Source organism: Hetaerina americana, unplaced genomic scaffold, assembly GCF_022747635.1.
Source record: "Hetaerina americana unplaced genomic scaffold, ioHetAmer1.1.p SCAF_4, whole genome shotgun sequence".
Lineage (NCBI taxonomy): Eukaryota > Metazoa > Arthropoda > Insecta > Odonata > Calopterygidae > Hetaerina > Hetaerina americana.
Genome location: NW_027286985.1, coordinates 24,337,713 through 24,350,552, shown reverse-complemented (window position 1 = coordinate 24,350,552; position 12,840 = coordinate 24,337,713). Strand labels below are relative to the sequence as shown.

At 35.4% G+C, this 12,840-nt stretch overlaps 1 protein-coding gene across 1 annotated transcript; it reads left to right on the top strand.

Annotated features, from left to right (window-relative positions):
- The first annotated feature begins 261 nt into the window (after positions 1-261).
- Positions 262-1,126, top strand: IFT20 (intraflagellar transport 20). The gene is made up of 3 exons (XM_071590405.1): positions 262-453; positions 574-728; positions 824-1,126. The coding sequence occupies exons 1-3, from the start codon at positions 330-332 to the stop codon at positions 938-940; spliced, it is 396 nt and encodes a 131-aa protein (XP_071446506.1). The 5' UTR covers positions 262-329; the 3' UTR covers positions 941-1,126.
- The last annotated feature ends 11,714 nt before the right edge of the window (positions 1,127-12,840 follow it).

Genomic DNA, 12,840 nt, shown 5'->3' with positions numbered 1-12,840 from the left:
CTTCTGTCTAATAAATAAATAAATACAATACCGCAAATATTTAATTATAATAAAATTTTTTTATAAAAGAAATATTTTTGTGGTAAAAATATGATTTAATGGCACATTTTCTTAGATATACTACATTTTTTGTATTAAACTGACATATTTCTGATATAGTAAAGACTACCTACTCAAATGCGTCAGTAGCGTCACCCTCTTTGATTAACCATAGTATTTCGAGAGTCTTTTGTTAAAAGTAACAAACTGGAAGGAAAGCAATCAATATGAATACCATTTGTTGACGAAAAGATTTAGGTTTTAATTTGTGTGTAGTATTGGGTGTCAGAATGACTGATTCGCTTTCGAAAATTGGCCTATATTTTGATGATTTAAATAAACTACGTGTCGTAGAACCATCGGTGTCTTTACAGTCAAATCAGTTAAAAGATGAATGCAAAGCTTTTATAGGCAGTGAGTTGTAATTTTTAAAAAATCAATAACGGAAACGCTATCATATTTTTCGAAGTAAATTTTGTAAAATAAGTTTTGTTTTAGTAAAACTATCCTGAAATACCTATTCCTCTCTCGTAGATGTTTCGGAATTTGATAAGATAACTGGTGAAGTATTAAATATCGTCGATGATTTGGCTAAAGAATTAGAATCAGAAAAGATGAGGGCTCTGGGCTTGCAGAACATGCTGCAATCGGTATCCAGAACAAGGGAGTTACGTAGGGAGCAGCTAAAGGTAAAAATGTTATGAATTGCAATAGCCTCACGACTATTAATGTACAGAACTTTTACTGTGGGGTGACATTTAATTATTGGTCTTTTTATGTGTAGGATTTGATCAAAGAGAATACTTGGGAATTGGAGCGTCTTAAAGTTCAGCGCCAGTCTCTAATTAAAATGGAGCAAGAAAGGCAAGATTTAATAGACAAGCTTGTTGTGGAGAGATGATGTGGAGTAAACATAATGCTATGGCTACATTGTGTGAATTATCTCTGTACCAAGAAAAATGTCATATAGTTACTTTTATTCCAAATTAGAGCTCTAAATGTATCTAGAAATACGACTATTCAAATTATAGGCGAACTGTAAAATGTTACAATCCAATATTTTGTACATTGTGAGGATAACTTTCAATAAAGCACTTTCACGTATAAATAGACGAACTTATGCTCATGTGTTTATCTATATTGATATTTGTCCAGGCTCTGTGGTGGCCTATATGACTTCATGCGTATGTAAACCGTGAAATGATGTAAAAGCTCAGATAAGTTGTTTTTGGCCCTATGAAATTACCCCTAGAGCTGTGTTGGTGGGAGCAATGAGAATTGCTCCTCATAAAGTCACCCATATCAGATAGGTTGAAAGTTAAGAGCCAAGCAAAAATAAGTCCCTGCAGCATCTGTTCCTCGGTGAGGCCATGGCAAAGGTATCTGATGCCTGTGGGGCAGTCATTGAGTGACAGTGTCGTGTCAAAAATACTATTGAAGAAGGTAATGGGAAACCACCTCAGTTATTGTGCCCAAGACATTTATGATGAGCGATTTTTAGTAAATCAGTCCTGGCAACTACAGAACTCAGCCCAGTTGACCATGTGTCAAGCCCGGCAGTGGGAGAGGCGAGGCTTTTGTGGTCGTCATCTCATCTTGACTGAAAATGTGTCTAAACCAAGTGTTTGTAATAACTAACCCCAGTCTCCTGCAGAAATCAATTGCTTTCTCCTCATGGTCATTACTTAAACCTACCTGTATACTGTAACCTCCACATTCCAATCCCCCATCACTATCAAACATTTTCCTGCAGGAACACATGCAATGATGTCCTCTAACTGATTGTATATTCTATCTACTTCTTCCTTCTTATGGTGGTGGCGTGTATACTTGAACAATAACAGAAATTCATTGGTCTACTTGTCGAAATCTTCTACTAATATTCTATCTGTTGTCTACTCTATGTTGACTACACTTCCTCCTACCTTTTTATTCAATATCATGACAACCCCTTGATGGTTCTCATCCCCTTCAATGCATATTACTCTATAACTATCACTACAGCAATCCCCGCTATCCTCCCATCTCACCTTGCAAAGACCTAAAACATTTAAATGATTTTAGGGCTTAAAAATCATTCACCATGACTGGGATCCTGGTCAAGGCAAATTATTTTTACAACCCAAAATTGTTGCATTGAAAAGCATATTTAGAGCATTGATATACAAGTTACAGTTGTGGAATCTCCTGCAGTTTCTTGGAATTTCTAGAAAATTTATATTTCCTCATTCCATCTTTTACTTAATATTTTCCATTTTTCCTGTCCTCAACATTATCCAACTACATCGGTCTTCTTCTGCATCTTCTCTGCTGCTGTGGTTGGTTTTGCTTTGCAAGAGTTTCGTGAGATGATGACCACAGAAACCTTGCCTCTCCCCCTGCTGAGCATGAGACACAGCCAATTGGGCCTGTTGGAGGACTGATTATCTCTATACTGTCCATCATATAAGTCTTGGGAATAATAATTGAGGTGGTTTCCTGTTGCCTTCCTCAATAGTGTTTTTAACATGACAGCATCACTCAATGGCCACCCCACTCTGGTCAGATGCCTTTGAAGCTACCTTATTGAGGAACAGATGCTGCATGGACTACTTTTGGTCTAGCTCCTAACCTTTGATCTATCTGGTCTGGGTGACCCTATCAGTAGCAATTATCATAGCTCCCCCAGCACAGCTCTAGGGGCCATCAGAATGCACAAACCCTTCTACTATGACAAGGCTGTAGTCCATGGGAGAGATTAACAATATAGAATGTGGATTAAACACGCCTCTGGCAGAGTGCAATTATTTGCTCTCATTTACTGACAACATAGACTTGATTATAAATTGTGATTTTAAAGAGATTCCAGAGGTCCTCACATAGAAACTACACACATAAAACAAACTCATTGGGGTGCACACACGACTCTGGTCCTGATAGGAAAATGGATTCCATGCCAGTGACAACCACCAGTAATTCTGCACCTAATCACAGGAGTATTCAAAGATACACAGAATGAAACTGTCAAGTCATAAGCAGACCTTGCAGTCTGCGAGGAAACTAATCCCAAGCTTGGAACCAACATAACACATTCATAGATAGATAGTTAGGTAGAGGTCTTTATTCAGGTGAAATTGAGACATAATGGCCCCTTCTTCCATTTGACCCATCGTTGTATACATACTGTATTAGGCATAAAATTTATAATTACCTGCATACATACACATAAATACATATAGACAGACACACATGCACTATGTACAGATTTGCAGATTGAAAAAAATATAAATATACATCCATATATACTTACAAATACATATATAAATTAAGGATACATCTAAACATACACATACTCAAAGTAAATTACAGTGATGAAAGAGAACAATGAAATAGGGAAAGTCTAAGCAAAGAATGAGGTTTGTGGAAAAAGCTGGGGAGAGTGTGACATTGCTCACCTAGTAAAAACCCATGCAGGAAAACACTCTCAAAGAGAAGGGGGGTGTGAAAAAACCTGCAAAAACCCTATGAATTAGAGAAAGATACATATACATTGTAGCAATCATTTTTCACATTGCATACATATTATTAAGTTACTGAAATTGAAATGGAGAAATTAAATACATTGACAAAACATGCGGAGTAATGAGAAGCGTAATATTTCTAAAAATAATGATGCAAACTTCTACTGCTTGAGATGACAAAACAAAAAAGTAGGGAAAAAAAGGAGACACAGTGATATGTGTAACAGCTGAGTGGAATGACGGAGGGTATACAGGATAAGTTAAGTACCTGAGGAAAATGAACTTGTGAAGTGCTCTTCTAAATGTTGTTCTCGGTGAAGAGTTTTTTATGTCATCTGGGAGAGAGTTCCACAGGCGGCATGCTGTAACATAAAAATATTTGTGATAGATTTCCGTGCGATGGTGTGGGACAAGAAGTTTATTATTACCCCTCGTATTTCTGTTGTGGATTGAGCTGATGAAGAGGAAATTTTTGTATAGATATTTAGGTGTGTGGTTTGAAAGTATTCCGTAGAAAAGTGAAAGAATATGTAAATGCCTGCGGCCTTCTAGCTTTAACCAGGATATTCTATTAAATGAGTCGGAAATATGATCATATTTCCCAAGATCACATATGAACCACACACAGGAATTATGGGTCCTCTAGAGTTTGGTTTTCAGTTCGCCTGAAAGGTCTTGGTATGTGGGGTATGAGAAGAGGACACAAGAAGCATCTTTAAGGAGGGGGGAGCAATGTGCTTTAACCTTTTCAGTGAATGCAGGGATGAGTTAATTTTTCTGCATATATTAATTGCATGATCAGTCCAAGATAATGTTTCATTTATGGTTAAGCCTAAATTATTTACCGCCCTTAGGTATGGCGTGATAGATCCTTGCAATGTTAGTGATGGAAGGTTATTAATACTTATTTTAGGATGTAGTTTATGGTATCTGATTATAATGCCCTGACTTCGGATGGGGTTTATTTTCAGTAAAATCTTTATGCTCCATAGTGACAAAGCAGCAAGATATGAATTCATTTAGTTGATAATTCTAAGTAGGTTGTGAAGGTGGTAATGGTGGTATATTTGTAAATCATTTGGCAAAATAGTGATGATTGCAATTAGAAACACTTTTACTAATATCATTTATAAACAGAGAAAAATGCAAGGGCCCAAGAATGGATCCTGGTGGAACACCCTTGTGTATTTGAAGACAGAGGATGAATTAGGTGTGATGCTCTTTGAAATTGGTTACTTAATTATGAGCAAATCCATTTTAAAGAGGAGGAAGGCAAATTCAGGATTTGAAGTTTTGCGGAGAGGATATCTTAGTCAAAATAGTCAAAGGCTTTCATAAAGTCTAGGAGAGTCATTATTGTTACCTCTTTGAGATCCATGGATAGTTGGATGTCATCTGTTATTTAAAGAAGAGCGGTAGCTGTACTAAGAGAGGACCGAAAGCCTGATTGCAGAGGATCAAGTAACTCATTTTCATTGAGAAACTTTGAGATTTGTTCCTGTATGAGTTTCTCAAATGCTTTTGATAAAGCAGGCAAAATGCTGATTGGCCTGTATTCAGTGATGTTAGAGGGAGTGGATTTTTTTGGAGTGGGATGGGCAAGGGCGCATTTCCGGAGCAAGGGATAAGTTCCAGTTAGATAGACCAATTAAAGATGTGAGTTATAAAACGAAGCACATTGGTAAGTAATTTGTGTATTATAAGAGCTGAAATTCCATCAGCTTCATCTGAGGAGGACTCAATTTTTTTTAAGGGCCTGCAGGACATGCATTTGTGTAATGGGAGAAATTTTGAATGAGCTTGCAGCAGAAACTGTAGTTGGTTCAAAATTATACAAATTGTATAAGAATTCATTTTTTGCACCAAGATCAATTTCCATTTCTGGGATTGTGAATAAATGGTTTAGATATTCCAGAGAAATGTCAGCAGATAGGGAATGTGAATTTTTAGTTTTGGCAACACCAAAGTGCTGGAAGATTTTCCAAATTTGTGACCCGGCTCTTTAGATATTTGAAGACATATCTGATTTTGGAATTACTGATAATAATAATAATACATTTATTTGTCCGGAGATTTGTCGCATATTCATACATACACAAATATAGGACACGTCAGATATAAATTTCACAATTTTAGAAGAGCTACTTTATATATATATATATATATATATATATATATATATATATATATATATATAATATATATATATATTATATATAATATATAATATTTATATATATAATATATATAATATATATATATATATATATATTATATATATAATATATAATATATATAATATATATATATATATAATATATATAATATATAATATATATATATATTTTATATATATATATATAATATATTATATATATTATATATATATATATATATATATATATATATATATATATATATATATATATATATATATATATATATATATATTATATATATATAATATATATATATATTTGTATATATATATATATACCAATACACTAGTATAATTACATATTAATTGGTTAAGCCAGAATTGACGAATAGCAACAATTCCAGGTATTCATTTACAGAATAGAACATATTATTTTTTAAAAGGTTAAACAGCTTTTTCTTGAAAATAGGTACTTTTGTTTCATATTTGATTTCATGGGGAAGTTTATTGAATAACCTTAAGCCCATTGCTTTGGGCCCTTGAGCAGTATTGTGTGTCCTAACAAATGGTTGGTGCAGGTCATTGCAGGTCCTTGTATAGTGACTATGGTAATTGTGGTTGGACTTGTAATGGGAAATATTACCCATTGCATGTAAGATGACATTAAATATATATATGCAAGGTACTGGTAATAAACCAAGTCTTTTGAAGAGAGGTTTACATGGTGCATCGCAAAGATGGCTTGCTTAGTTTTTTACACAGTTTTTTGTAGATGTTGAATAAAGTTTCGTTTTTCCATTTTTTAAATAGGCTATAGATAGCGTCACGCCTGCTCATCAAGGCTCTTATTTCATCTGTTATCCACGGGAGCATGGTTTTGACAGTTGGATTTTTCTTAACAGTACATGCTTGTCTTCTAGGTTATTTAAGAGCACATTAAATGGTTCTTTTTTATCTATGTTGCCAATGAATTCTATAGACTGCCATGGATGGAAGCAGTATAGGATACTCTTTGTCGCCTATGGACTTGAAATCACGTGTAAGAATGACTTTCTACTTAAAGTTATGACATCTAACTGAGTATGTTAAAAATAATACATCATGCATGGATATTCATGGGGCAGAAAGTTGCATGGATATTGCTGGGGCAGAAAGTTGTCTGTGTGTTGTTATTTAGTCAGGGTGGGCTGTAATTATTACATCAAGCCATATGGCTGATGAAGATGTATGATAGGTAGGTTCTAGGGGAGGTACGAGGTAGGGGAGGTCTACCAGATCGTTCAGTAAAGCACTAAGGATCTGAGAGGTATTATTAATCAGCGTAGATGGGATAGGCACTAAGCAATGCACACAGGAAGGCTAAACAATTGCAGGAAACAAATAAATAAAAATCCTGTGCTCTCTATTGAAAAGGAAGGCACTAATAGTGAGATATGGGAAAAGCACCAGGCACTAAATCACTTTCATTATTTTTAAACACAGCAGTACGCGATGATTATAAAAATGGGAAAAAGAACAGAAAACACTATTCAAAAGGGAGGCATTACTTAAGACAACTATGGGAAAAGCACTGGGCAAACTAAATCACTTTTCACTAAATAACTTCACCATATAGATCAGGAACAGGTGAGCTGGATACAGGAGCGCAGGATATAGAGGGTTGGAGATGCAGGAGTAGGATAGGGTGGGAAGTCATGAGCCCAGACTTAAAGAAGGCAGATCAGGAGCAATTGCCGAATAGTGGGCGACAAGAAGGTAGAGGCACCAAGCTTGGAAGGTAGGAATTTTAAGCAGCAAGAGGTACAGATAAGGAAGAGTGCAATGCAGTAAGGTACTATCAGGGAATAATGTTTTTGTGTTAGTAAAGAGAGCAGTGGCATGTCACAAATTACTGTATTAAATTATTTAATGCTATCTACAAGCAGTTGGTCAAAAATACTCATGGTATGCAATTCACCCACTGTGTTAGCAGTGTCCACTCCTTGATGAAATATTGCGAGAGTTATAATCAATACTGCTTGCCGCAAGTCTCCTTCATTTTAGACAAAAACCCTAGAGCCATTTGGTTTTAAGATAGCTATCTTTCCATCTTGGACCCATACATACTTTGGCTTGGCGAGATCTTGGCGGCAAGTAGTAGACGCTTCCTGGTAGCTGTGAGTGACTCCGTTATGAGAAATCCACTAGCTTTTAGGTTTCTTTTTGCCCTCCAAACTTGATCTCTGTCTTGATATAAAATAAACTCTACTATGATGGGTCGAGGATTTTTGTTTGATTCCTTAAATGTACCTATTCTGTGGCCTTGGTCAAGTGACATGGGGTTCATGCTTACCTTTAGTTTAGTAACAAAGAAATCTGTGGCTACATGCCAGCAGTTTCCACTTTTTTCATCTTTTTTGCCATGCAGAAGAAGACAATTTCTTCTAGAGAACGGTTCAAGATCATCAAGGTGGTAATTGAACTTTGAGATGTACTCTTCAATATCCTTCAACCTTTCAGAAAGATGCAATAGGTCTCCATTGAATGCATTTAGGAATTTAACAAATCTTTCTTCAAGTGATGTAATTTTCAACTTCTTTTCTTCAGAGCCATCCATCTTTGCAGTTTTACGTTCTTCTTGGAAACTGGCCAAAATACATTCATACTGATTTCCTGAAAGAGTTAATGCCAGATGCCAATGATCAACCTTAGGAGGCCCAATCTCGCAAAAGTAATAACACCTTCACATTATAGAATGTAATATTTTTTATAGTACAGACATAAGAAGAGATTTTTTCCAAGTGGTTTACATGGAAAATGAATCCTAATTCCAGGGACCAGGGATTATGAAATAATCACTCCCACTTGAAATACTAAATACAGGTTTTTGGCCTTTTATCTGCAAAAAAAGAATGTGATATGTAGCACAACAAGTAAGATATCTTGGTATCAAAGAAACTATCCAGGATGCTGCAGGTGTATGGCACTTCAACAGGAAGTCTGAGAGGAATCAGAGAAACCAGACTATCTACATGTTTGGGCCTGAGAATTCTAAATGAATGCACTGCACTGCTTCGGAGAGATAATCATCCACCACTTCAGCGGTGTTAAAACAATGAGGAAACATTTATGCAAAAGTGGAAGTGGACTGCAGTATCTCTCCAATCCGAATAAAGGGGAAGTTGAAGTGAGCTGGAAAGGCACCATTCATGCTAATATAGGAGATGGCAGTAGAGGGTTGGGGAGATAGAGGCTGAAAGGTGAGAAAGAGACAGCAAAATAAATAATGTTAACCATCGATGGCTGAGATAGGTGGAGGTGGGATAATTGTTATGTTTTAAACATCAGAGGAGAAGGAAGGAATAGATAATGCACTGCTGATCTGATACAATTGAAAAGACATCCTTGCTGTTAGTGTATAAGATTTAATAATGGTGAAGTAAATGTATTGCATGGCGCAAAGTTATGGTGGACCTTTGGGAGTGTTGTGTTTTTAAGTATGCAATACTCTTTAATATCTTGTCATAGGCTCTTCAGTATTTGCCTGATGTAATAATCCCATAAGTACCCAACCCAACCAAGGAAACACAAAAATTTTGGAAAAAAATATATTAATTTTTCAACATAATCTCCTTTCAGCTCTATACACTTTTCCCAGCAATGTTCAATAAGTTCGATACCCTTTTTATAATAAGAACTGTCTTGCTCCTCAAAATAGCCATTAACTGCTGACATCACTTCTTCACGGTTGGGAAAATCTTTGACCATCGAGTAATTTTGCAAGTTTGCGAACAGAAAATAATCCAAGGGGGCTAGATCAGGCAAATAGGGTGCATGAGGTAGCAATTCAAGCTTTCACGAATCCATGTATTTTGGCCTTTGCAATAACTGATTTAAGAGCTGGTGCATTGCCTTGATGAAACAACACTTTCTTTCTAGCTAAATATGGCCGATTTTGCTTGATTTCTTCACTGAAATGTAGCAATTATTTTTCATAATACTTGCCGTTGATAGTTTTTCCTTTTTCAAGATAGTCAATGAAAATTGTCACATGAGCATCCCGGAAAAACCGATGCCATGACCTTGCCAGCAGATGATATGGTCTTTGCCTTCTTTGGGGTCAGTTCTCCCTTTTGAATCCATTGTTTCAATTGTTCTTTTGTCTTGTGTGTGTAGTAATGGACTCATGTTTCATCCATGGTCGTGAAACGGTGCAAAATTTCTGCTTTGTTGCTGGGTAACTGCTAAACACTCAATTGAAACATCTTCATGAGCAAATGCGGCACCCATTTTGCACACAACTTTCTCATGTACAAATTTTCAGTTAGTATGCATTGCCTCACACTTTTTGCAATGCCTACTATGTCTGCTAGCTTGCTAGATCACTTTCAGTTGACGATCATTTAGTATCACTTTATGGATTTTCTTCGCTGTTCCTGGAGTCGTCACCTCATTTAGTCGACCAATGCAATGCGTGTCTTGACAGCTCATATAGCCTTGTTTAAAATCTGCAACCCAATATTTTACTGTTGTAAACAAAGGAGCAGACTCACCCAGAGCAGATTCCAGTTCAGCTTTTTTATTGGTTGGGCTAAGGCTTTTCAAAAAAAAAAATTGTATCACATAGCGATGATCAATTTTCTCCATTTTCACAAATTCACTTAAAAGGTTCACTATTGATGGCTGCCAAAAAAATACTATACAACGTAGTCTCTTCAAACTTGAAGCATATGCTTTATAGATTGCATACCTTCTGATACAGTGATATTTTTTTAAACAACTACCACCATCTCTAGGTCAGGCTAGGTACTCATGGTACCTCCCAAGTAGGAATTTCACAAATCACCATTTATTTGGTAGATTTTGGCATTTTCTTCTGTGGGTATTTTGTATTTAGTGCTACCTAGAAGATACTTCAACTTGTTTTTCAAGAAAGAAATTTTAATTTTGACTGATTTGAATAATCAGACCCAAGCCTTTTGATAATTTTGGTGAAATGTAGTTGGATGGAAGTTTAGATTCATCATTCATGTGAGTGGTGAATGTGATAAGGAGATTTAAAAAATTGTGTTTCTGAAGGATACCAAAGAAAGAAAATAAATATTTGAAATGACTGTGGAGCAGAAAATGGGAAGTGAAATGAATTTAAGGAATAATGATTTCTTGAGCAATAGAGAAGAAATTGCTAATCAAAACTTTTAAAAATGAAAGATTAACATTCTATTGTATTGTGCATATATTTAATGATAGGAAATAGACTATTGAAGTTTCTAACAAATTTTTCATTCTTTCGTTCAAATGTTACAAATGTATCGTTCACGAAACATTTGTAGACTGAAGGTAAAAAATTAATATTTTCATTAAAGTTGTTTTCAAATTGGGCTGTGAACACATTCGTGATGCAAGGTTAGGGGAAATTACCCTGTGTACTTAGGTTTAGCCATACGCTAAAAGTTTTAGGAATAGTATTATGAAGTCAATCAATGAAAAATTTCTTTTTCTTTACTCATGACAATTTTTAAAAAACAGTTTTGAAAAAGCATTAATATTGGGTAGCCTATGTCTAAGGTTGGATTCAGATGGATGCACTGTACATTGATATATTTCTTAGCCTTGGCTAACAATACCAAACCTGACATCCCATACTACAATAAACTGTTTTTCAATTCTACATACATTCAATCTCCTCTTATTCTTCCCAATACTCCTATCCTTTACCTACTCCCACTTTGCTTGTCTAATGTGCTCCCCTCAATCGCACTCTTCAGAATTCCATTGCTAATCAAAATGCTCTGCAACCATAATTCCTGCCTTCTTTGGATTTCTCCCAATAATGCTCCCTCCTCTCACACCATGCCTAGTACTTCGCCTATCTGTCCATTTTACTTTTTCCACCCTTCTCCACACCCACATCTCAATATTCAATCTGTATCTGTGCTCTTGCTTTAATGACCAAGTTTCCAAGCCGACTTAGCCTCACCTCATCAATTCAATTGATGTTAACAGGTATTAAAATCACTGTAATCAAATTCCCTCTTCTAGTGAAAGCTTCTTTGCCTAATGCATTTATTTTTTCATATCCCTACTTCTGTGATCATCTTGGTCCAAGACACTTCCAAGGTACATAAACTGTTCCACTTACTCCATTTTTTGCCCTTCTATTTTAAAGTTTAACTTAGCCTTCCTCGTTCTCAAAAATTTGATAACCTTTGTTTTGCTTTCTTTTATTCTTATCGCATACCTCAGTAATTTTGTAATACACTCAACAATGACTGCAACCTCTTGGCTGGCTGGCTAACTAAAACTTGATCATTCACTAACCAAACTACTTTTATTAATTCCACACTGGCTTTCATCCTTTTCTCCTGTTCATCCCATGCCATTTTTACTATTTCATTTGCATATAAGTCGAAAATTACTGGTGCTGATGGACATCCCTGTCTTACTCCTCTTCCAACAAATTTCCACTGCCCTTCCCAACTCTTCATCCACCACATGAGCAGTCTTATACATGCAGGGGTATAAGATGCCTATCTCTCCTATCTACCCCTGTATATTGTTATACATTTATTAACCTTTTCTACTCTGGTGCCACTCAACACACAAAATTATCTGATTTTATAGTGCCTCCTTGTTTTATTTTTATACACATTAATATAATATTTTCTGGCCATTTTCGAGCTGATTTGATAATATGCGCAAAATATAAAATGTAATATATTTTGCCTTATAACATTTTTTTTAGAGCATTGAGTATGAGAAACCCTGTGATTATCTGTACCAAATTGCTGATTCCATATTGATCATGTTCCTTAGGCGTTAAATCATCTTGATGTATTCTAAAATTTTGTGGCAAATGAAACCAGCAATGGTTTTATGAACATATTTCAGCATTACTTAATAATAAATTTGTTGGAATATTTGAATTTATTAGGAATAATTTATTTTGTAATTATTTATTTTGTATTCATTTATTCCTTTTTTACTTTGCATAGGTTCCTTATTTCTTCTCCATATTGCATTTTTTATCTCTTTCTATTTTCTTACTACCCAATAGTTTTTCATGCTGCCAAATGTGTATATTGAGAGTTGATTTGCAGAAGAAGGAAACCGTAGCCTTCTTTAGAGCATCTATGATTTTAGCTGAATCAGATCTACTATGTT

Coding starts and splice junctions, on each gene's coding strand:
- IFT20 (XM_071590405.1), top strand. CDS start 330: ATGACTGATTCGCTTTCGAAAATTGGCCTATATTTTGATGATTTAAAT. Junction 454..573: donor ATGCAAAGCTTTTATAGGCA/GTGAGTTGTAAT, acceptor CCTCTCTCGTAG/ATGTTTCGGAATTTGATAAG. Junction 729..823: donor TACGTAGGGAGCAGCTAAAG/GTAAAAATGTTA, acceptor TTTTATGTGTAG/GATTTGATCAAAGAGAATAC.